Raw genomic sequence first — 25,917 nt, 5'->3', positions numbered from 1 at the left:
GTGTATGTGAACTTGAGGGCTGACAGTGAAGGCTGAATCTGCAACCAACAGCCTAAATGAGAAGGAAAGCAGAGGCTACCAAAAAGCACTGACTTAAAATCCTTAAAATTAACCATCCACAAGACCTTTTCTTCTTCATGTAAACGGCAGCTGATTCATTAAAAAAAATTAAATAAACCTTGTGTCTTGAGAAGGCATTGATTTCCTTTTAAAATGACCCAAGTGCACATCGGCACATCGAATGGCATTGCGTAATGCTTGGAGGAGGGCAGAGAAGAAGAAAATATTAAAAACAGAATAAAATATCTATTTTAATACAAGTGAAATGTTGCACTGGTTAAAACATCAGGCACTGAGTGTCTGGGGCTGTTCAGGAAGGCGAAACAAAAAGGAAAGTGCTGGCTTTGATATTGACACCAGAGAGAAGAGCAGTAGAACAGTCTGGCTGTTGCGTCTAGTTAGCCAACTCCCCAGACTGCTTTCATTTCGCTAATTAATCCACACATTTCTCGCCTAATCATCCTTTCACATTAAGTCACGCCTTAGGACAAAGCCCTTCACTGCGGCATCCTGCAGAACGGCCACTGAAGCAGCATTTCGCTTCCACTTTTATGAAGGAAAGATACAAGTTCTTTTTTTGATCAGAAGGTTCATCAGAAGTTATCATTCTGTTTAAACCCACAAATCAGCCGACATATTCTGCTCGTTAGAGGAATCGGTTTAAATTAGCATCAACAGGAATTAACATACGCCTGCATAATGAATTAAAGTGATCAGACGTCAGCCCCGGAAGGACACTAGCATTTTAGCTTTTCTGATTGAAAGGAGTTCTGCTCTCAGCATTTACAGAGCGAGTTTCACCTGTAATATGTGGTTTTCAGACCCAGCTGTCTACGTTATCACCTATCAAATAAAATATAACAAACAATAAATGCAGTGAGCAATGCAGGCCAGAACTGACATCCTGCTTGGAATCACGTTCAGTAAATCGGATTTAATGCCTCACTGACAGCAGAATATAAAAAAACAAAAATTGCTTGATGCATATCATAACCTGCTCCTAACCTGTCTGAAACACGCAGACACATACTGATCCATGACTAAATAAAAGCACTCTCAGAACCTGTATGATTACACATACAGGAGTCAGCATTACCTGTTGACCTTTTTGACATGTGGCTAACAGCAAAGTCTCTTTTGAAGCAGCACATTAATCTGGAAAGTCCTAGGTTTTTAGAATAGAACTGGCAGCTGTACTTGACAATTTTTAAAGCTCCACAAGGATTTAGGTCAATGACCTAGTTATTCTCAAATTATACATGTAACACACACAAGCACCGTGATTTTAACATGCCAGGAGCGAAATACAAGGGGGAGGGTGGGCAAAATGTCATTGCTGTTCAGTCTTTTAGCACTGACTGTTTCAAGAGCACAGCATTACAACAGTTTTTCGGGAACAAACCCCTCTCACACAGCGTGTTCATCTCAGGGTCAGGATCTTGACAGTCAGTTTGGAGTTACATTTAATATAATCGGGAGTACAAATATAGAATATTGAAAGGAAACCAAGCTGGTATCACACGTCTGTGTTGCAAAGTGTGGGAACACTAAGCAAAAACACTGCCTAATTTATTTTTTGCTTTATAAATAAATCATGCTTAACAGCATTTGGTGTTATTGGGATGTTTGCATTGCCTGGTCCAGGCCAGAAGACAGTACAAATTCCTCTTAACTAGCTCCCATAACCTTGAGCTGGAGGTGCTAGGGAGCACATGAGGGCGAGCCTCTGGATGCAGCGAGACGAAACCAATCAGCATTGATTGATTTTCCTAGTGCAATTCTTGGCAGTGCCAGGGCCAGTGTCGAGTTGGTCCCGGGCCAAAATCAGCGACTGCCGGGCACGGTCTAGATAGCAAGCCACGACCTTCAGATCAAACGCACTCACCGACAAAATATCTCGCAGTGTTGCAGTGTATGTCAGGTGAATACTACAAGGTTAATTGTTAAAAGGCACTTCAAATCCATCTGTCCTGGGACAAACCTTCAAAACTAGGAGAGTGCACCCTCAAAGTGTATACAATTTAAATCAATTGTGCCTATATGTGAAGTACGAAGAGTCAATTCTTATGACAAAAAGCTGCAAAATGTTTAAATTACACACATCCTGATCCAAAAAAAAAAAAAAAGCAAACGTTAAGAGGTCTTTCATGACATTATACAATTTCTTAGCAGGACACATCTTAAATTGTAAATATGAAATAAGAAAAACAGTCATATCTCCTTTTTCAGTTTACAGTACACGCGAGTAGATCGCTTGTCTTACGATAAGTAACCTTTTCAAACTGGCCATTCATAGTTGAAATGATGGGTTACAGGATGAAAATATGCATAACAACCAGAGCTTCAGCATCATTGTGTAGGACCTGTGTCCCATCCAAAATGAATGTCAAAGTGGCTCCACACTTCACTTCAAGGTAACCACAATGTCTGAATACCAGAATGGAAGCAAACACGCATTGTAAAGAACAGGTGGGGACCAGAAACCATCATCAGAGGTTGTCAACCAGTGCTGTTTTATAGTGCTGCTAATTTCAGTGAGCAGTAAACTGTCTGAAGGGGGAAAAAAAATAACTCGCAGGCAGATTGCAGCGACTACCACTTTTGCAATGGTGGAAGTCTGTAGTTAATTCACTTCCCCCCCCCCCCCCTTATCAATTTGGCTGTATAGCTGGAAGGCATGAACCATGTCACACCTGTTCAGTAGAGCTCCTTGCAGTAAATCTCACTGTAACAAAAGACTCCGAACTCATTAAAATGATTAGCTTATCCTTTCCCCGTTAGTATAATTGTGGAGAAAAAAATTAATAAACATTATATACTAAGTGCTAGGCTATGCCACACAATGTTTTTATTCTCTTTTTTTTCTCGGAGATACTGACTGATGGCAGAACTGCATTAAGCAAAGAGCCTATTGCGATTTTGAGAAGGATTAACGTCAATACTTGAATGCACTTATTGCTTGATGGAAATTAATTGACTTAATCGCTGAAAATGTATTACAAATGTCACAAATATCAGAAAGCATTTCAACCACAGAAAAACTAAACAAAAACAGAATTATGCATCCCCACCCCACCACAGTAGACTCAATATTAAATGTCTACTTTGTAGTGAAGATGTATGAAATGTTAGCAAATAAAACTGCAGTTTACACTTCAGTTAAGGTATGACACACAATGTCACATGGGACTGCTTCCATACAAATACAAAACTCATTAACTATCAAATTTAATAAACTCTTTGCATTCACAGGAGTATCGACTTAAATTACAACCTTAAATTCAAAGGTCCCTTTTGAGAAATGTGTCATGGAAAGGTGTTCAATATAATTGTCCAATGGACCCAAGTATGTTGCCATTTATAATAGCAGATAACTCCTAAATGTAAAGGGTTGTGAGAGACAGAATTATAGACTTTCCAACAAACAAAAAATAGAGATATGGGGCACTATTTACTAGTTCATATCTGTCTGGTGTTTGGAAGCATGTTTAATTGTCAAGATAATATTTGTTCTAGCTAAAACAATATAGGCTTACCAGTATTTTCACACACAAACACACACAAAAACATTTCTGATGCTTCAGTTGCAGTATTTACATGGTTTAAGATCTCGGCTACAGTATAGCGTGCCTCTCCCTGCCAAAACAAAGCCGCAGGGCTCAATTTGAGGGCACTGACTTTTAAAGCACTAAAAGACAGACAGACAATATAGACATCAAACACAATTCTACAGGCAATTCAGACCCAGGCTACAAAGAGGATAGGGAATCTGGGCAGAACCTGAATGAAAACTGCAAATGATATCAATAAAGCGATGCAAGGTTGGGGGGTAAGGGGGGGCTTACAATGTTGCTTTTCTCCTTTTTAATAACTGGTTGTCTAGCCAGAAACATACTTCTTTCAGCTTCATGGATATGGAGATGAAAAGAAAGCAAATGGAGATGTAAATAAGCACTTCAAGAATTCTTTTAAATGAGAGAGATGGAGAGAGAGAGAGAGGGAATGATCTTTCCCTAAAGAGCAACCTTGAAGTCTTGCAGAATGCATACATTAAAAACATCCAGAACAAACAGGAACAAAAACTCTTAGGAGAAACACACAAAGACAAAGAAACTCAGATTCTTTTGAAAATTAAACTCCCCTATAACTGCTGCAGACGAACAAAAACGGCAATCATGATTTCAGACGTGGATAATATGCATATATTTAGGGCAATGTGACAGGGCTGACGAAGATTGTGTGAGTGCGGCACCACTAAGTGTTAAGGATTGTGAAAGCTTCTAGTGCAGCACACTGCAGCGAGCAGGCAAGTATTGACTTCTGAGACCAATTTCTCAGTGACTGTCAGTGTTTATGCATGCAGAAATAGTCAAAATATTTCAAGTCAATGAAGGGATGCAAATGGAGGTGACTGGGGGGGGGAATAACACATTTCACATCAGCAGAACCCCCTACTCAGAAAGCCTCTATACCCTGTACATTTATCCACATATTTTTCACAGCACTGATGGCTGGATGAAACAGCCATCAAGGCCACTTTTGAGTTCCCTGTCATTTTATATTTCAGCATTATGCTGTGATTTAAGATCTGAAGTTGAATGTCCTCCACAATTTGGTGAAGCAGCTGACCTTGGTGATTACAAGTTAGAAACTGGGTAGAGTTTAGACAAGTCTGCAGGGAACAGTTCTTGGCCGCAGTGATCCTATAGTGTGTGTGTGTCGGATAGAGGGGAGGGCAATCAGCTCTCAGTCCATTGGCATTTAGAGGATGGGGGCAGCTCGGACGATGAAGGGGAATGGAATTTCTTCTGCTCACTCTGTCAGACAATTAGTGTTTTAGGGGCAAAAGCAAAACAGTTCATTCTACACTGGCCAGTGATTTTGCTTGTAAACTTTTACAAACTTAATCACTTCATGCACATTCCCCAATGATTAGTCATCACTTAAATAAATACAATTGTCCTATATATTTTTTGGTTGTCTAAAAATACAGAACAGGAAAGACATCACAATTTTATTGTAGTGTATGACCCCTCAAAGGCAGTGATAAAGAGAGGCCATGGAGCAGCACACACAGAGTACAGTACTGCTGTCAGGATCGATCAGTCGGAGACACTGGAAACCCTGGGGGATGATGCAAGATAATGGATTAGCAGAACTCTTTTGTGTACCTCCTGGCTCTCGAACTGCAGAACAGGAGCAGGCAATGGAGCGCCTGCTGCGATTTGTAAATTTGTGGAAAAAAAATTACTAACGGCAGAGAAAAAAAAATAAAAAAATAGATTATTTCCTTATTTTTATATATATTAGTTTCTCAAATAAAATATTTTCCTCTGCCTTCAAACTGTTCTGAAGTGAAATACACATTTAGATCATTCCCTTGAGATGCTTGGGGGGAAAAAAGAAAAAAAGAAAAAAAGCATTCCTTTCTTTTCATGTTTTTCTTTTTGGGCTTTTGTTCTGTGCGAGAGTGCGTGTGTGGAAACGTGTGTGTGTGTAGTTCATACCTCGGCTCCCTGCAGTATTGGTGACGTTTCAGACAAAAGGCTCTTGTGCCCTTCAAGGAATAAGCAGTGAAATTTACTGTGACAGTGCTGCTGTGCCAGAGACACAGGGTTATATCGCTGCGTCGCCATGCTTTCAGATTCATTTTCTTGTCTACCCTGCTGAAGAGATCTCCAAGGCTGACTCGCTTTACAACAAAACAGCCGCGGGCTGAATCCAAGAGACCACCAGTAGCAGCCTTTTATCCAGTCTACCTTCGCAAGGAGTTGACACTAAGTACTGCATTGGGCAAAGGGACTGTCGGCATCAGTAACTGTGTCATTAGAAACCACCCCCCCCCAGCCCCCACTCTCCAGCCCTGAGGTAAACCTTTTCAAATAGGATCAACAAGGCAGCCATATGGTAGCCTAACACCATTAGTAATTATGGAGACGGATTTTCTGTTAAGGACAGATGCCAAACACATTCATTAACCTTCCACAGAGCAGACGGTTCCGACTGTAGTAGTATAGGCAGTGCAGCTCGAAACAGAAGACGCAAAAACAAATGAGTTACTTACTACGCACTTCACTGCCATTAAACGTGCCTTTCCGGCATTAATTGTCAAACTGGGCAGTACAACTTCGCAGTGATGCAGCTCACTGAAAACGAGGTTAAAGCACTGACATTTTAAAGGGAATAAAACTGTGCAATTCACATGTCCCTGGAATAATGTCACATGCATGGAAATATACATTACAAATACATTAAATTTTGTACAGTTCTTTGCAGGACAGTTAAATAAAGTGAAGTTCAGGTTATGGCAAAGTTAATAATGTATAAATATAAAGTATTTACACTATTGTGGCATAAATGGGCATTTGGTTGTGGTGATTGCTGGAGTTTTATGTTGGGCCGCAGTTGTCCAGACAGCCTCAAATTTGTGCGTTCTCATCCCAGCACTGGAGGTATGTGATAGAGCGGTCTGAGGTCATGTTATCTGTGGTATTCTCTGTGCACACGGTACAAGGCAGGGAGGCTGAAAATGTGCCCACAACTGATATGATAAGGCTCTCTGACAGACGACCACACCCAGAATTAGGAGTTTATTCGTAAATTTCTCTATTACAAAAAAATGTGCAGAAGCTACGCATTTCAATCCAATTCAACTTGTCACACACTCGCACACCTCCTTATACACACTATGTGAAAGCCTAGTTAACCCCACAGACCCGATCACATCAGTAGTTCGGTTTAGATTCCCACATTCCAGGACCCCGAGTAATGGGAGGATTTCTCAGAAATGGACAATCCAGCAGGTCTGTGGGGGGTACACTAAATGTGTCTTACTTGGGCGTCACGAAAAAAGCCATTTCTCTTTTTATTGGAAAGAAGCAGTTTTAATTTCCCCATGCATTAAGAGCACTATTGTTCCCATCAAGCCTTTTAATAAGAGCATTCAACTTACAACAGTCACATGAGACATTAAAGTACAGATTTAATTTACTAAATGCAACAGAGCATTGACAGGATTAAATGGATTTAATATGCCCATGCAAATTATTTTCAACCTTGGTTTTTAATCATGTCTACAATTATTATTATTATTATAATATATATATATAAAAAGTTAGAGCCAATTTAGGACCATGGAACATAAATCAAGACTGCAAACAGTGGCAGATGAGCAAGAATCCAAGACACATTTTCATAATAAATAAATAGAATGGATTGTATAAGAATTATACATTTGTTGGATTGAAATATATTCATAACCACCTTATCTACACATCATACTCCACAGTGTTAAGGGGAAAAGATTTTATTTTGGGAAAAAAATATATATATATTAAAAATACAAAACCACCCCCTGGAGTTTATTCTTGTTGGAAGCACCTTTAGCAGCGAATAGGTCTCTACCAAATATATTCGACAATTACAAAACTGTTCAAGCTCCATCATGTTTCATGGGAAGCGTTGATGGACAGCAATCTGCAAGTCAAGTCATATTTTCAATTGAATTTAGGTTGGGGCTCTGACTGGGCCACCCAAGGACATTTTACCTTTTGGTTCCTTAGCCACTGCAGTATAGCTTTGGCTTTGGGTCACTGTCCTGCTGAAAGGTGAACTTCCATCCCAGTTTCAGCTTTCTTGCAGAGGGCAAGTCCTCAAGGAATCGTCTATACTTTGCTTTTCTATCCCGACAAAATGCACTACCCAGCAGAGGGAACCTAAAAGAACTGCTGAGTTTATCCTGAATTCATGTGAATCAAAGCAATTTAACATGGGTGGAGGCCACTTAACTTGGTGTGTGATTTTTAAGGCGACTGGTTACACCTGAGCTAATTTAGGATTACAAAAAGGGTGGATACATTTGGTGTAACATTCTACAGGCAATGTGTATATCTCTATATATTGTGTGTGTAATTATATATATATATATATATATATATATATATATATATATACACACACACATATATATATACACATACACACGTCCTAATTAAATAAACCTTTTTACTGCATTTGTTAGCTCATTTGTACTACAATGTATGCTTACTGTATACTCTATTTTGAAGCGATTGGATTTACTAAACATTTTAATGGTTTGAAGAGGTTTCTTGGGGGAAAAAAGGGCATCGGCTCAAAAAAAATAATCTAAATAATCTAAATACCTAAGAACCCCAACGTTGACAGTCTGAGGGGGTTCCTGGGCTCTCAAGTCAGATATACATCATGTTACACACACTGAGACTACAGTAAGTGTGTGTGTGTAGGGGAAGAAGGGGGGTCCCCAAAAAGAGCTTCCTCACAGTTCATGTTTATCTATCCATTAATTAAATAATATTAATTATGCACATATGTATTAGGAGAGACTCTTTGTGAGAGGCTAACGAGAGGTAAAGCAACAGCCTGGGAGAAATTAAGTTGTACTTTGCACTGACTCCAGCGATTCACTCAGACGCCGCCCCCTCGGCTTCTCCCTAAACCACTCGGTGTAGATTTAACGGAGGGAGACAGCGAGATCAAAGGAGACTGGCAGGAAGGAAGTACATTTTGCATTTTCATTCCTTACCCGCAATTAGATCATACGGATCATTCACAGCTGAAGTAAGGGGGGCATGGTAAGGTAAAGCATTACACATACATTGCAATTATTACAGTTCTTTGCAGGATACTTCAGCATTACAAATAAAACAAATGATGTTCAGAAATGAGTGTCAATATTAGACTTCTGTATTCTGTACATATATATTCACATACATATACACACACATACATGCATGTCTTTCTAATGATTGAGAGATGAGTTACAATTATCTACTTGCCCTAAGATGAGTGTACTGTGGTTGCCATACATTGCACAGGATGATGCAGAATTACTGAGAAGTCCACGTATAAAACCGCTTTTACCAAAAGTAATTTGTTGTCACTTCCCATACACATTTGTGTGCGTCTGTTTTTTCAATATGCAACAGTTTTGAAATTATGTAACCCTCCTTACTGGGGGCTATAAACTGTACATTAACTCAGGGTTGTTAGTGTAATGGCATACGGGATCCTGTGTTTTCTGGGCATTTAAGAATATCACTGCTATTATGTGCCGTTACTGTCATTTTCTGTGTAAGCCTAGGGAGGTTTTGTGTTCCTTAGTAAACTCTCATTTCTAAAATACATGTACACATTTTTAAAGCAGCCAAGATATGCATTTGCAAAGAGAATGATCTGATCGTTTAACACAAGCCTGCTATAATTAAGTTGCTGAGCCCAAGAATCTCTTTCTTGCAATCAATGGCTTTATCAGTTTTCTCACACATTTCCTGAGGATGCTTTAATCAAATACAGCTTTATTTTACTTCTCTTGCAGAGGGATTTAGTTTTAACCCAGTGTACACCAAGTGCTTCAAATGTTGGTTCCTTTTCATGTCGTTTTCTTCCACACTGGTATTCCAAAATACACCGAAGCAATGAATGAGAAACAAACAATGTCTTGAGCAGCAGCGCAAGGCTGTTACTTAGTAAAATTATAATCGGACTCCACTATCTTCATCATATATTGTGTAGTGACACCAAAGCAATGCATTTGCATACTGGTATTAAAACAATGCTTGTGAAGATGTTCATTTTCTCTTTCTGTTGTATTGTTTTATAATCATATGGTTAAATTCTCTTAAGCTTCACACTGAAACCATGCTGCTTTTTTTTTGGGGGGGGGGGGGGGGGGGACCACAGTGAGTCACATGTTTCTGTAGTATTAGATGATATCTGAAAGACTGCTCCTAGCAAGCAAAAAAAACTCCAGTAGAGTTATCTTGCTTTATTCAGTACAATGTTCAAACAGTGCTTTTGAAAAATTCAACTGACTCACTCAGAGATTTTATTTAAAAACGAACACTAATCAACCGAGACTGCAAACGGCCCTGTAGTGTTTTGTCTAACATCTCAAGGATAGGGATAGAGGATGTGGAGATCGAAGTCCTTGTTGATTTTGGTTCCCCCAGGATAGAATATGTTGACTTGCAGCAGTGCGGACTAAGGGTTAACAGCAGGGCTAGACAGCACACACAACTCCACTTCAAAAGGTAAACCCCTCTCTTGCCCTGGACTGTATCTGCCAGACACAGACCTCTTAAGAGCTGCTGCCGCCGCCACGCTATAGAAGGACACCGTCTCGAAGGCTTTTATGCTGGGGCTACTAAAAGCCCTGGAGCACCTGGGCTATTATGAGTAAAACTCTTCAAAATCAGAGAAAAGCAAAGCATAATAATATATAGAACTGGGCAATGAATGTTACCATGTGCCTGTGACACTCAATTACTACAAGAGCAACGAAGCAAAAGAGAATATTAAATAAATAAATAAATAAAAATAAATAAATAAATACATACATACATATAAAAGAAAAACCATTGACTCCGCAATCTTTTCTTCACCCCTTTGTTGTTATTTTTTTGCATTAGCAGCTCAAGGACTCAAGGAGATATTCTGCAGAGTGTGGGGGTCACGCAGTACAGCGCGTCAAAAGCAGTCATACACAGAGGCATCTTCTACATTGACAACCTTCCCTCCTGCCACCCCCTGCTTTGAAGAGCACAAAGAGAGCTTCCTCTTTGACCGAAACTCACTGTATTGTGGTTTACAATTCAGATGGATAATACCTTTAATGCCATTTGTTGTTTTTTTTCCTTCTCCCTTAAACCAAGCAGGTCTGACTACATTTTCTCCTTTGCTGTCCAATCTGAAACGCCCACATCAAATGTTGCTTTTTGCTGGGGAGAAAACTGCCATGCACTCACACCAACATACAGCGCAAGGTGTGAAGTAGAAAAAAAACATCTCCAGCACGTACCGCCACAGAGATTTTAATTCTGGAGGAGAATTAATTGTAGGAAAGAGAGCCAAGCTTCCCAAGCAGAGGACAGAGTGTGCACCTTTCCCCTCGCCTAGCTAGGTCTGTGATGTGCCAAACCATCTGTACTGCCAGGAAGTGGGCACAATAATTGCAGTGCCAGCCCCTGTCCATCATCCTGGCTTCCCCCTTCAATCAGCAAGTTCTAAAGGTCATTTGGATACAATACCTTTAGTATTTAGCATGACGTAGTTCAGCTTTTGCCTTTAATTGAGTATTGATATAAAAAGGTACCAACAAAACCACCCTTAAGACCTGATGAAAGCTTTATAGCAAAACAAAGGGGAATCTTAAGGAGTTTGATGGCATTGGACACATACACCACCATATACTGGCATTGATGCACTCAATTAGCACAGCAACACAAATCAAGATTAAACGCACTGGACAGAGACAGATCAGCAAGACGCACAGATAGATAAATAGGTGGATGGTTTTACAGGAATGAAAACTAGACAAACTGGCCAACGTAAGATTAAATGCTATATTTTGACTTCACGAGACAGTGGAAAACAAAGCAGATTAATATCTGGCTAAAACGGGTTATGAAAACTGGCTAACCAGGGCTCCCATCAAATCTATCTAGGCATTGTCTATCAACATTGGCAATTATGCAGAAATGGAGGTTAGATTAATACCATTCAGAAGAAAAACTGGACAACGCGCAGGGCTGTTTGTGACCTGCGAGAGAGAGTTTGCGAGGACACCGCTCCCCTGAGCCCACACAACTGGCAGCAGGCTCGGTGATTTTGCCTTTCCCAGGCAAATCACTGAGCCTGACAGACAAACAAGACTTCAGGCCACAAACTGCCAGCAAGTTTATGACCCAGCTATTGGACTCCAGGCAGGGAAAGGAATCCCCGTTTAATTCAAACATCTGAATAAAGCACTGCGGATTTCCAGGAGCTCTTTTGCTACATTTCTGAAGATTAGTAATGAGCGACTACAAAAACCAGACCCATTTTCTTTTTACGAGTATGAAGGGCTCCTGACAACCCTAAGTTTCCAACTGAGATATCGACATGAAGCACTCAATTTCCTTGTTAGTAATAAAGTCCTGTAGGGATTGTTTTGCTTCATTGCTCAGTTTTAAAAGGAAAATGAACACAGATATTGTGACTGCTCTGCAGAGACATTGGGAGCTAGCTTTCGAGGGCTTCTCAGCGGACGTCAGTAGGTAACATAACTAGTCCTGTATTAGCAGACTAAAAAAAACAAAATCTCTGACTGTATTCAACTAGATGGTTGGCATAGATTTAATTGAATGAAATTGAGAGTTTCAAGTCAACATATCAGTTGGGGAGCTTAAGTGGAACAAGTGTAAAACTTGATTGATTGATTGATTAAAACCGGAGCCCTTGCCGGGGCAAGTACACAAAGCTAACCCACCTAGATTGGCATTCCAAATGTTTCTCATTTAACCAAAGGTCGTCTAAGTCTACAGCTCCCTAAGTTACTGCATAATTAAATGGTCAATCTGAGATTGCAATTCTCGTAAGACATAAAGGCAGCATGGTTGTAAATCACTCTCTCCACTTGCTTTCATTTTACACAGACTCTTATATCAGTTGTTGTAAAGGCTTCTTATTGGTGAGCCAGCTGATTGGGATCTGTGTTTCTGCTTTAAAAGGGCAACTCAAAAGAAAAACTGCAGCAAGTTTCCAGCCCCCAAGTACATTTCCATAAACATTTTTTTTTTCTTACTGGAAGGTTGCAGTCTTTTGATAAGAGGAGTATTTCTCGGTTGCTCTTTTAAAATAATGACCCTCGACTACGATGGCCTTATTGTTCAGTACTACGGGGCTTTCAGTTATCAGAAAGGGCAATCGAAACAAACGCGTCTGCTGAAACAAGAGGCTGTGCAGGGAGAATCAAAGCTAGGCCCGACTGCTTGGAGTAATCGATGGTTTAGGCATCACATTTCCTACATTTTTCAGTGGGAATTTCTTTTAAATGTCAGTGTGAGGATAGTATATAGATCAGATCTTGGGTACAATTTTTGCTATATGGCAAATTAACTTGTCCTTCAAATTTTGTGATATGTATGCGGTCTCCAAGGAGTTAGGCACCTCAGAACCACAACAGTGAAACTCACAGAACACCCACTGCATAGTAGTTCAGTACAATGGAAAAATGTATCAATCTGCAGTAAATGAAGCTCAAAAACAGGTATTGAATATGATAAGCTTGCTTCCTATTGCTATTTTAATTTAAATAGAATGATGTATGAAGGTAAAAATGATTGTGTGTGATTCCATGGAGAGGTATACATCCAGCTTATAATTTCAAAGTGTCTAATTGCTTTGGCAAATGGGCAATTTTGTTGGTCAAAACAATCACATTTAAGGATCCAGCATGATCTGTATACAATAGTGAGAGAGACATTTTTGAGATTAATATTTTAACATTCAAAGCTCTATCGTGTATCAAAAATGCTCAGATGGTAAGAGGGTGGGTCGATCCATCTCCACCTCATTATCAGAAAAGATCAAAAGAGCTGAAAAGAGTAGAAAAATCTTTCTGGTGTCCAATAAGAGGCACATAAAAACACCCTCAGATGAAATGTACCAAGCTGCCTGGCTACAGAAGTCTTGCTCATGCGAGGGTTAGCAGAGAGGAGGACCACACAGGGTTAAACCGTGAGTCCCGATCAACCTGTTGCAAGCAGCAGGGAAATGAGGAAGGACTTGGGCTCGAGCACTTCGAACTGCTGCCAGAATGGGTGCTTGAAAGGGTTCATTGAAATATTTTACACTGAAGTGATTTAATATGCTGAGTACATGTTAAAATACCAGGAAGAGTTGTTATTAAAGCTTCTCCATAACAGTAAGACAAGATACTGCACCGGCCTGACACTGGCACCTGTGTGGCCACCAGCTATAGAGCTGGTAGTAAGGGGCAGCCCTGTTCTCACTGCCATATACCCATGGTCACCTCCTGATCAAAGAGCCTTCTCAAGGACTCAGCAACAGCCAGCTAGCCATAGCACTTGACAGGGCTGTAAACCTGTCACTGCTGCCCCCATATCCACCATTAACTGCTGCTCAAACTCGCACTACTGTGAGACAATTAACCATCAGCACTGGGAGAGCTACAAGGGAAGGGATGGGGAGGTGGTTGGTGTGTGTGTGTGTGTGTGTCTGTACGGGGGGGAGGGGGTTGTAACAGAAAACTAGAAACTCAAACCTAGCAAGGTAAAGCTAGGACAGAGGAAAACCACAAGCGCAGCAAAGCAAAAGTATAAATAGACTAAGACAAGAAACGCTGGGACAGACCATTTGGGAGAGAACGAGAGGGAAAAGCTGTCAATTCTGGTCAGGCCCACAAGCATGTGAACATATACATCCAATCACCCAACAGAGGGGAAAAAACAGAAGGACATCCTGCTGTATCTCAGAGCAGCCATGGCGGTCAAAGTTCTTCTCAACGCATGGTCATCCATCAGACTTGCCTGACTGACAAACCCAAACATCATCCATTCGCTGGAACTGTATTGATTAAAGAGATCAAAGCTCTCCGAGTGAGTGCAATATATCTGGGGTATTTCCGAACATCTTGACAGTGCTGTGCCTTTGCACTGTTCACAAAACGCAATATCTAATAGCCTGTTTCTCGACCATGGTGTAGAGCAGGGATAACATTTTATTGCCTCTGCTTGGCTCCAGACCGACTAGAGTATGTGTGAAAAATGACGAGTCAGAAAGCTTCCTGTTCCTTGTACCTCCTACCCATTTTTCTTCCATAGAAATCCTTTCAAAGAATGCCATTAAGACCACGCCACTTGCACCTGATTTAATGCTCCAAATATTTCTGATAACATCTGGGATAAAGCCACAGAGCAAGAGGAGAAATAATAATAAAATAATGGTAGAAAGAATGGCATGTTAAAGTCTTGGTTATTTTTTACAGTTTTAATTAAATATGTGGTGGAAGTTATCAGAAGATTCCATGGTAATTTTCTTTTCTTCAATAAAGCACAGCATGGAACGCCATTAGAGGGAACTACAGCCTTAACACACGCACACAAATACACACTTCAGCATTCGTAATGAGCTTCTAGGAGTTCCTAGAAATCCCAGTGAATGTTCTGAATCCATGAACACTGCCACTACAGAAGAGAACAATTACATAACACCTTATGTTGACTGCAAACAACAGTAAACTCAAAATGAACATAGCCCTTTATTTCCTACCTACATGACCCGCAATAAAATACATGCACCCACACACACACAATTTGCGAGAGCAAAGAGCAGTCAAAGGCCAAACAAAGTAGAAGAAAGCTTATACTCTTTCTTAAGGAACATGGAGGGAAAGAATGAACTGGAGTCATTTAAGAAATTGCAGGTTTTGGGAGCTTGTGTAGAAGTTAACACCGCCTAAAAGAAATTCAGATTTTTGAAGAACTTGGGGATCACAGTTTACAGCCCTGTGACAGAGTACTAATACGCATAATTGGAGGAAATGTACTAAACAGCAATTAGGTCTGGGAATGTGTATGTTAATTAAGTTATATATACACACATACATACTTTATATAGACATAGAAATAAGACTTCTTTAATCCTAGTCCTTTGGGATAATGCATCATATTTTACAGACTGAAGTAGTGCAGACAATTTTTTGTAATAAACTTTAAAATATATATACAGTGTGTATATATATATATATATATATATATATATATATATATATATATATACAGTGTGTATATATATATATATATATATATATATATATATATGTATATATTGGGAAAAGGGCAAATAAAAAAATGCATGATGGCTGTTATTTTTAGATTATTATTTTTCTCCTTTAAAATAAAACTCTGCTGTAGTTCAGATGCCACAGGAATACAATTTTAACCTGAAAAGCACAATTCCATCAGGGCTGTACGCAGGTAAGTACAAGGCACATGCTTTCTGAGCCAGAGCACTGCCAATTTGCTTTACGTTTTACAGCGGTATGCTTCAATGAACACTGTGGTGTACTTTGTGAGGGGAGAAGAAAAAACCCTTCACCGACTTGATCCATTAAAATATTTTGCAAGACATGAGGGTGCCCACAGCCTCCTCTCGAGCTTTCAGAAACTCCCTGTTTACAGCACTTTAATTAGAAGGGTTTCGCAAGCACATTTAAAAAAAATGTACTCTCTGCCCTGGCTCTGCAGTGACGCCGGTGAAGAGCATTTGCTTCCAGTGAGCGCCTTTTCCAAGTCTCCCTTCAGAGCGTCTATAAATACACAGACAGCGGTGCAGATTAAAAACAGACAATGAGCAACAGGAAGTGATTTTCAAGAAAGGTCAGGCTAAGATTACAACAACTGCCTCCCTGCACAGAGCAGCAAGCTGATGGAGACTCCTGTGTGCATCCATTTGCCTTTGTTAATAAAGCCTTTATTAGAAAGAAACTGCAGCCTGAAATAAAACAAACAAACCTGTCCGCTTTGGGTTTTCTCTTACTGTCTCATGAGTTATTTGGGCTTTGCTACTAATACACCCAGTATGGAAAACTATGAAGTTCTAGTCTGATCTGAATATAAAATTGAGTAAAGAAAAATAAATAAAAGAATAAAACTTGGAACTGTAAACCTGTAATGAATAAAAAACGAACGACAGTATGATTATTCATTCTTCACTCAGAGGTAATGATTAATATATGGAAACTAGCAAGCATCACGTTGAAAGTTATCACTAGCTCTTTCAGGTTAAGTGGAGACTTACAATGCCCTGTTCATGAGAGTTGGCCAAGCGCTGACTTTTGAGAGTTGATAGTGACAGTTTAACTAGCATTGTGGATTTGGTTAAACGGGCCAATGTCCTTTTACTTGATGTCTCGAGTGGGGATTTGGATAAAAGTATGTGAAAGGCATCTAAACCTGCACTTTGCCTGGCTGTGAATAAATAAAGTCACCTCAAAAAGGCAATCTCCTCAAATAAACAATTGTTGAGATTCTACTCTATAGGCCATGGGAATCTATAAAACAAACTGACAATCTTATTTTAGTGCCTTCAGACCAAAAACTGAGCGATACTGATTATCATGATCTACCAATAGGATGACAACACAGGCTAAACATGTAGGAGTAAACAGTCTGCAAGCAAATGATGCAGATAAGGTTAAAAACAGACATCCTTGTTTGCCTGCTTTACAAAGCAATTCAGTGTCATGCGTTCTCACACATATATGTCCTAGTGTTTCAGAAGAGAGAGGCAGTGGACTGTCAGGAGCATTGTTCTTAGCCCGTTTCACAAAATAATACATCGAACTACAAGATATGAAAACCCACAGTTGTGAAAGTCATACTCTGGAGTCAAAGAGGAGCTGTACTACAGCACTGTGCCAGACACGTGGAAAAGAGTCATCTCTGAAGAGGATCCCCATAGCCTGGTGCATTAAGAGCAGGCACAACTGATGAGGAGATCCTACAAGCCTTTTCATTAGGATCTGTCAGCATACAGACGTCTTCCACATTAAAGAAACGTATATGCTCCAAAAATACATACTTTGAAATGGGTTTTGCTCATGGCACACATTCAAAAGCCCTCCTAGTCACCATACAACGACAGAAAATGTAAGACATTTGATGACATACCGACTAGAGTAATGAAGGGTGGCTGTTTGAGCACACGCACAGACCAGCTCGCTACAGAGGAGCAGGGACTGGAGGAAAGATGCGGATTAGCGCAGGGTCTGGAAACAGCTCTCTGGTTAAGAGCACCAGCCCCGCCAGCCCGGCCGAGCTGCCGCCACCACGCACAACTGGTGCAGCGGCTTCGAGGTGACGGGTGTCAGACAAGAAAGTGAAAAGGGAAAAAGGCAGGGGACAAAAATCCCAGAAAGTTAACTATACAGATGGGACGAGGGTATAGGAAGAAAACGCAACAGCACCCAGGAAGAAGAACCGCGCCGGGGCGTTACTCGACTCGCTTCTTGGGGGTTAGTTAGTCCAGCAGGTCACTGACACTGAAATTAACTTCTCTTTCCCCCATGAAGTTTATTATTAATAATTTTGTGCGTCTCTGACTCTCTAAGCAAAACTATCATCTGCGGAGTTAGGATGCCGACTCCACTATGCAACCCAGCCGGACCGGCACACAGCAGCCCGGCGCCATCCCGCCCGCCCCGGCAACACCGCCCGCGCCACAGCCACGACACGACCCTTACCAGACAACTCCAAACGCGCCGTATCCGATGGGTCTGTCGGGCTCGATGTCCAGCTGCTGCTGTAAGTGGTGCGAGTGCTGGTGATGGTGGTGCGCCTTGACCGCCGCAGCCTGCACTTGAGCCGGGGCCGCCGCAGCCGCCGGGCCGGGGGCCTGTCCGGGAGCCGGCGAGGGGAAGTAGGGCTGCTGCTGGCTGGGGTTCAGCATCACCGCCGCAGCAGCAGCGGCCGCGGCGGCGGCGGCGGCCGTGGAGGCGTGCTGCTGCACCGGGTGCACGGCGGCGGCCGAGCCGGGGTGCAGGTGATGCTGGCCGGGGTGGTGGTGGTGATGGAGGTGCGGGGGGGGGAGGTGCGGTAGCTGGTGGTGGTGGTGCGGGTGATGAGTCGCCACCGCCGAGGCGCCGCCGTTGTATGCAGCCATCATTTTTGCGGCATTGGTCGCCGTTGTTCCGCAAAGAGCCATTCACTTCCACAACAACAACCACCCCCGAAAACAGAGAAGCACCCCTGTATCCTGATCCGATCAGAGCCAAGACGGGTGAGTGAGGAGGGAGGGGGCCGGGCCGCTGGGTGTCACACGGTCATCGGGCTCGCAGCGGACACATGCAAAGAAAAACAACATAAAAAGCAGCGGGTGAATTAAAGAAACGTGAGCGGCGTCATCGTGGCCAGAGCCCGGCTCACTCTCTCCCACTTCATGCCCGGACTGACCTACTTCTGCACCCGGACCTCCGCGCCGGGTATTTATATATTTCCACCCTGGATACTGGAGCACAGCAGCCGAGCCGCAGGCTGCCCTCGCAAGAAAGAAACACTTCAAATCAAATCCAAAAAAGATGTGGATGCGAGCGAAAACACCCGGCTCCCCCCGCGAATCAACACGCACGCCAGGGCCTCACAACTCCCGCATTTTCGAAGAAGTCCTCCCCTCTCCACACACCACACTCGGGGGAGTATCCCCCTCTCGCCACGAAAAGGAGAACCGCGGTGTCTCACGCAGGAACCGGGGCGTTCATCTTTTACATTTCCTCATGGTGCCCCCGCTGCGCCTCTGCTAGCGAACCCGGCCGGCGCTGCCTGCAGGTCGGCAGCCGGGGTGGCGTTCGCTCGGTCAGCGGTTCACGCCGGTCGGAGATGGAGATGGAGACCGTGAGCGCAGACACACATGCGGCAGGTCCGCCAGCGGGGGGGAGGAGGAGTAGTAGTAGTAGTAGTAGTTGTAGTAGTAGTAGTAGTAGTAGTAGTTGCGGGCCACACAACCTAAACCAGGAGGTGGTTGTTGTTGTTGTTGTTGTTGCGGCGTTGGGGGGCTCCTCGGGTCGGTGCCTCTCCTTTACAAATACAGCGATTTCCGCACCCCCCCGGCACCTGAAATCCCCATCACGCCGAGAGAGAAGCTCTTCCTCCTGGAGCGCAGGAAACTCTTCCAGGAGCCAACACCGCGCACAGTCAACTTATTTTGCCCATCGGTGCCCGTCTGTCGGTGGGTGTTTGCTCCGCCGGTGCCGCTCTGCGCTCTCCTGCCACGGCGTCCAGAGAGAGGGGAGAAACCAACGAAAGTAAAAGAAAATAAAAAAATGAGGGGAAGAAAAACAACCCCAGACCGGCCGTCACGCAAACAAGACGCCGCTCAGTCGACCCCCTGCGCCGGATAGGAGCGCAGCCTGGACCCGGGCACACGACGCGCCTGTGGGGCCCGCCTCCTCTGGGCGGGGCCGCCGACCCGAGGACCAATGAGAGAGGGCGCCTGGAAGGCTCTGAAGCGGGGCATCCAATCGCGGCCCGAGGGAGGCTGACTGACAGATCAAAGAGGCGGAGAGCGTGTGGAAATAAGCGCCATTTTGGAGATTTTGGAGAGTCTGCATCCTATGCAAGCCGACGGCGCCGCAGAGCCACAATGGCGAAGCAGGAGGCGCAGTTTCTTTCCACGTTATTACATGGAAGTGAATCCAATCAGTGGACGCCAGGGTAGAGTTTCTTTTGCTGGAGATGATTGACAGATTGACGGGTTAGCCAATGGGTGGTGACGTAGTCTGGGGTTATCACCTGGTCGCGGATTAATAAAGGAGGCTGGATCCTCAGTCAAAACAATGTTAGTTATAAGTGCTATCTCTTATCATAACGTCATGGATCATGGCCCCAGTTTAAATTTAAGGATCATTATCAGTGGCTGGAAATAAATAAACCTAGAATTACTGACTTTATACCATAATATGAAACTGCTGGTGTTTTGCTCCCTAAGGGCGCCCTCTGGTGTCAGCGCCTAACATCTATTAATTGTAATTACAGGTCACTGATTGGGCTTCATTTAATTAGACAAGATGCACGATTTTGTCAAAAAGTGGAGCACACTGCAAAGGCTAATTCCAACTTGAATAAATACATAAATAACATTATTTTGCTAGTAGAGGTGTTTTTCAAATGTATTGAACACATTAGAATGACGACATTATAATGTAATTGTATGATGTCGAAATGAAAAACAGGTATACAATTGCAACTAATGGAAGTACATTGTCGGGTTAGTACACATAATGATGATGATAATGACAACTAATTGCATGAAAATTATGTTGCAGTATGTTTTCCTGCTCAGTATTGCTTCCATTACTAATAGTGTGACTCACTGGACATCAGCTAAACAAAGATACAATAAGTCACTGAGTATCTAACACTTAAATCAAACTGAAAGACATACACGGCGAGGTTCTACAAAAAACATTGCTAAGAATAATGGATACATGGAGAACACATTACTCTTTGTGCTACAAGCTACTATATCTACTAAATCAATCTCAGTTTTCTTTCAGTGGAAAATTTAAGCATGCATGAGATATATTAAAGAAAATAAGAAATAAATCTATCACTTTCTTGGGAGGGGTTACATGGGCATAAGAGAAAACAATAGGAAGTTAAAAATAACAATAATCTTTTCTGACAGACTGGTCTGCAACAAATCTAGATTTACAATTATTCTGCTGTATCGAAAGTCCCTGCTAAGAGAGGACAGAAAGTGATTAGAAGTTATAAATATCAGCTATAATAGTTTGCATAAAAATAAAAACTGCAATTACACACAGTGTTCTTGTAGTCCATAAGCTGGAAGGGAAAGTATTAATTGGCAGTATTTTGGTACAGTATTAGAATATGTAATTAACTTTGCTAGGAAACATAAAAACTGTATTTTTGTATGACTGTAGAGACAGCCAATGCTGAGACTCTTGTGTGTATGTTACCATTTGCTGATATGTCATCACACACACACACAGCATTCCTCTCGTCAGCATTTAGCGGTAACGTGAACGCATAGAGCAACTGTGCATTCCATATAACAGCACCCAAGTTCATCCTCTCAGTGGCATTCATACAGTGGCATTCATACTTGATGTCTTCAAAGACCATTACCGCACATCTATGAAATACCGCCCCCCCCCACTCTGTCTCTCTCATTTTAAACAGCCATTTCAGACAGACAGACAGACAGACCTGGCACTGCACTGCACACACAAGGTCATTTTGGCCTTTGTTTAGTCTAGGTTCACACGCACCCAAACACTCACCCACAACAGCTCCAAAATCTCGGACAGCTGGATATATACACCCCTCTACCCCCCCACCCTTTCCCCTGTGCGTATCAGCTGTAAATATCACATGGGGTCAAATTGAAACAGAATCTGAGACAGACGGGCCGACATACCCGCTGTGTGAGAGGGGCGGGGAGGGGGAAGCCCAGACGTCTGGTTTCAATGCCTTCAGTGCAATCACGAGAAGTTTCCTCTTTTAAACCCCTTCAAGCACCTCTGGGATAGGTGTGTTTTGACTTTTTGGGGATTTTTGTTTATGTTGACATCGTTGCCTTTCCACAGGGTCTTTCACCTGTAGACCATCAGATTCAAATCGGATGTGCTGTAATGTGTGGATTATGGCCTCTGCTCGGTGACCTCATGTTATATTTGCAAACAAAGTCCATTTTGATGAGGCAAAACAATCCCAAACATACATAACCTTTATAACTGCTTTCAGGATTTAGTTTTTTGCCTGGGCAGTATAGTAAAATCATTGTAAATCACTGTAAAGCAAGCTTTACCTGCCTCCACTGTGGACACTTACACCGATCAGCCATAACATTATGACCACCTGCCTAATATTGTGTAGGTCCCCCTTTTGCCTTCAAAACAGCCCTGACCCGTCGAGGCATGGACTCCACTAGACCTCTGAAGGTGTGCTGTGGTATCTGGCACCAAGACGTCAGCAGCAGATCCTTTAAGTCCTGTAAGTTGCGAGGTGGGGCCTCCATGGATCGGACTTGTTTGTCCAGCACATCCCACAGATGCTCGATTGGATTGAGATCTGGGGAATTTGGAGGCCAAGTCAACACCTTGAACTTGTGATTCATCAGACCAGGCCACCTTCTTCCATTGCTCCGTGGTCCAGTTCTGATGCTCACGTGCCAATTGTAGGCGCTTTCGGCAGTGGACAGGGGTCAGCATGGGCACCCTGACTGGTCTGCGGCTACGCAGCCCCATACGCAACAAACTGCGCTGCGCTGTGTGTTCTGACACCTTTCTATCAGAACCAGCATTCACTTTTTCAGCAATTTGAGCTACAGTAGCTGGTCTGTTGGATCGGACCACACGGGCCAGCCTTCGCTCCCCACGTGCATCAGTGAGCCTTGGCCGCCCATGACCCTGTCGCCGGTTCACCGCTTTTCCTTCCTTGGATCACTTTTGATAGGTACTGACCCCTGCAGACCGGGAACACCCCACAAGAGCTGCAGTTTTGGAGATGCTCTGACCCAGTCGTCTAGCCATCACAATTTGGCCCTTGTCAGAGTCGCTCAGATCCTTACGCTGCCCATTTTTCCTGCTTCTAACACATCAACTTTGTGGACAAAATGTTCACCTGCTGCCTAATATATCCCACCCACTGACAGGTGCCATGATAATGAGATTATCAGTGTTATTCACTTCACCTGTCAGTGCTCATAATGTTATGGCTGATCGGTGTATGTCAGAATATGTAATCCGAAATAAGTTTGATTTTTTATTTAAAGCTTCCATAAAAATGAGTTCATCCCCAGCTCCCCTCAAAATAAGAGTACAGTCCTCCTTAACTAACAGCCTACTTTTCCTTCATGATTGAAGTCTGACCCAGAAACACAAGCTGATCCTAGAGCCACCGCTTTGCTGACGCAAGAGGTGGTGGTGGGGGGGTGCCTGCAGTTTATAGTGCCCTTGTGACTCCTGCACCACCCTGTTTGATAAACTGAATATTACAGGTGCTCACCGATACATGGAGAAACAAGTGACAAAGACACAGACGACCAGGGCAATTCATTATCCAGAAAATGACGTTGACTTCTACTGCTGTGCGGCTTTAAATACCTTAATTAATAGGCACTCATGACGTGGGTAAACTGGGTCACAGTTCTCTCTGGACTCCCCAGTCTGAAAGCCACTGCGTGTATTACTTTCCCAGTGCGTATCACTGCTCACTTACATACGTAGATATTCCTTTCCAGATCTACTGTATATCCCTGTAGACGTCACCCCTGTACAGATACTGCACAGCACATTTGTTATTCATTAAATCCCCAACATGGGCTATGATATTGTCCAGGATGGAAGATGTAAACATGGAAAACGATGGGGGCACATTGTAAGTCAACCTGCTCAGAAAGGACAGAGACACACATCTATCCATCTATTTATCTAACCATGTCTACACACACACGCTGGGCTGGTGGTGGCAGTTGAGCTCTGGATGTCTTCATTTTGTCATTCATCGCATAATTGTGTCACTCGCTGCAAAAATGCGCCCACCATTAACATCAGTAATTGTAGGCCACGCTTGAATTACAGGAATTAAGCAGAGATTAAATCAGATGAGCTCCCTCAATTAGGGATCCCTTCTTCTGTTTCAGCCAAATCAGGCTTGCCATTGTGTGGGCCAGGGAAGGGGGCCCCACATGGACTACAATGTCTAGGATCATGGCTGATCGCTGACTGACCCTCCGGTTTATTCCAGGGGAGGCTCCCACTCAAGTTGTGGTGCCTTATTCCAGTCAAATTACTTTTCATCCAATAATTTTCCCTGCAGGGCAGCTAGTAAACATCACCAATTGCCCGTAAAAGTTTTATTCAACAGCTCTTTAATATTAAACAGCACCTGGTGTAGCAGTGTGTGCCAGCTGTCATCAAATCACATAAAATACTGGGATTAAAAAGCAAAACCCAACATAAAAGCTGATCTCCAAGCAGCAGCTCTGCGGAAGAGACAGAGATGTGTTCATGTAAATGTAAATTGGAAAATGCTCGGTAATTCCGAGGTCTTTACCTAGACAATCGCTTCCATCTCCCATGGCATGTACCTTACTTATGGGCACGGTGAGTCGGAAATTAAGTGCTGCCAAGGCAGGCCGGCTCAATGGAGACGACTGACTTTAATTTCAGTGATTTTAAGGGACCGTTTGTGTGGTACAGCGTGTTACTTTGCATGATTACATACTACTACTGCAACTTGTACTGTTACTATATAATACACTAATAATAATCAGTCACTTAACAAAACCTGCTACTGCCACGTCCTTCAGAGGAGGCCCTAAAGCATTAGATCTCAGCAACAGAGAGGATAAGTTATCAAACTGCCACTTTAAATGTATTTTTTGAGATCACACAAAATGATAATGTCCACAACACTTTTCAGGGCTTTGAAACACCAGCAGACCCTTCTATCTGAAGATCGACAAATCCCTAACTAACTAAATAAAGGGGTTTCAGATTTACGGCCACTATTGATTCAAAGGGGAATATTCTCTCCCATCTGCTTTCACTCAGTACTGTATATGGCACGTATCGAAGACATCAAGCCGAGCGCTATTAGCAAATATAATTACGAAGCGCTCTGACAACAGATCAGTCAAGGTCCGTCTGCTCTGTTCCACAGCGCCGCAGAATCAGGACAAATTAGGACACGAGAAGCGTGGCCTGGGGGCTGCCGAACAGAAACACGCCAAGCCCTGGCTGAAACACGGAAACCCAACCTCTCTCTTAACCCAACATCTCTGGATTTCAGCCGCCATTTCCCACCGTCCTTATTCATTCCCCTGGGGCTGACCCTGGAAAAAGAAAGGATTTGAGGATGGATGTGTAAGGAATCTGCCCATGCCGTGTGAGCCGCTCTCTGCCCGCCACTGTGCCATGGCACCAATTCCCACCATTATCCTCTCTTGCACTCGATCCCTATCACAGCAATATGCCCATGACTCAGACAAGCTGTGGGGCCTGTCAGTGATGTAAGCCCTTTTAATGGAATGGAAGAAGAGAGAGGGAAAAATTGAAGTGTGTTGGTCATTATCCACCCTGATGCCCCAGCAGGCAGCTTTGTCACTGACTTCCACAGAGCCCAACACGTTACGCCAGACTGTTTGGTAGGTCGTGTGGTTGTGAAGTAGGGCTCTAGGGGGTTATGGGTTTAAAAAGGTAGAAAAGTATCATCAGCCCCAGTCAATCCACCAAGATTGTCCCATCAAATATCCATCATCAGAGAGAGTCTCTAAGATTTTAGTTTTTGCAGAACGCCGGTGTCTTGCACCCTTGGACACACAAAGAGTTTTCAGGGAACATTAGAAAGGTTTCCTGAACGAAAGGTCTGCAAGAATCCCAGTGAATATCCTTCAGTAATATTGCTTTAGATGAAACGGCTTGATTTATGGCCAAATAGTTATCAGCTTTACGACAGAGATTCAGCCATCAGTGCTCCCCAGCAATCTCATGTGCATGGCTTAGTACATGAA

At 42.9% G+C, this 25,917-nt stretch overlaps 1 protein-coding gene across 1 annotated transcript in view; it reads right to left on the bottom strand.

Annotated features, from left to right (window-relative positions):
• nlk2 (nemo-like kinase, type 2) overlaps positions 1-19,811 on the bottom strand; it is a 60,394-nt gene extending 40,583 nt beyond the window's left edge. Inside the window, exon 1 of the mRNA XM_066696388.1 lies at positions 18,125-19,811. Within this exon, the coding sequence (XP_066552485.1) occupies positions 18,125-18,585 (461 nt within the window). The 5' untranslated portion in view covers positions 18,586-19,811. The remainder of the gene's footprint in view (positions 1-18,124) is intronic.
• Positions 19,812-25,917: the final 6,106 nt, after the last annotated feature.

Source organism: Amia ocellicauda, chromosome 22 (assembly GCF_036373705.1).
Source record: "Amia ocellicauda isolate fAmiCal2 chromosome 22, fAmiCal2.hap1, whole genome shotgun sequence".
NCBI classification, from domain to species: Eukaryota; Metazoa; Chordata; class Actinopteri; order Amiiformes; family Amiidae; genus Amia; species Amia ocellicauda.
This window is presented reverse-complemented; position numbering and strand designations above follow the sequence as displayed.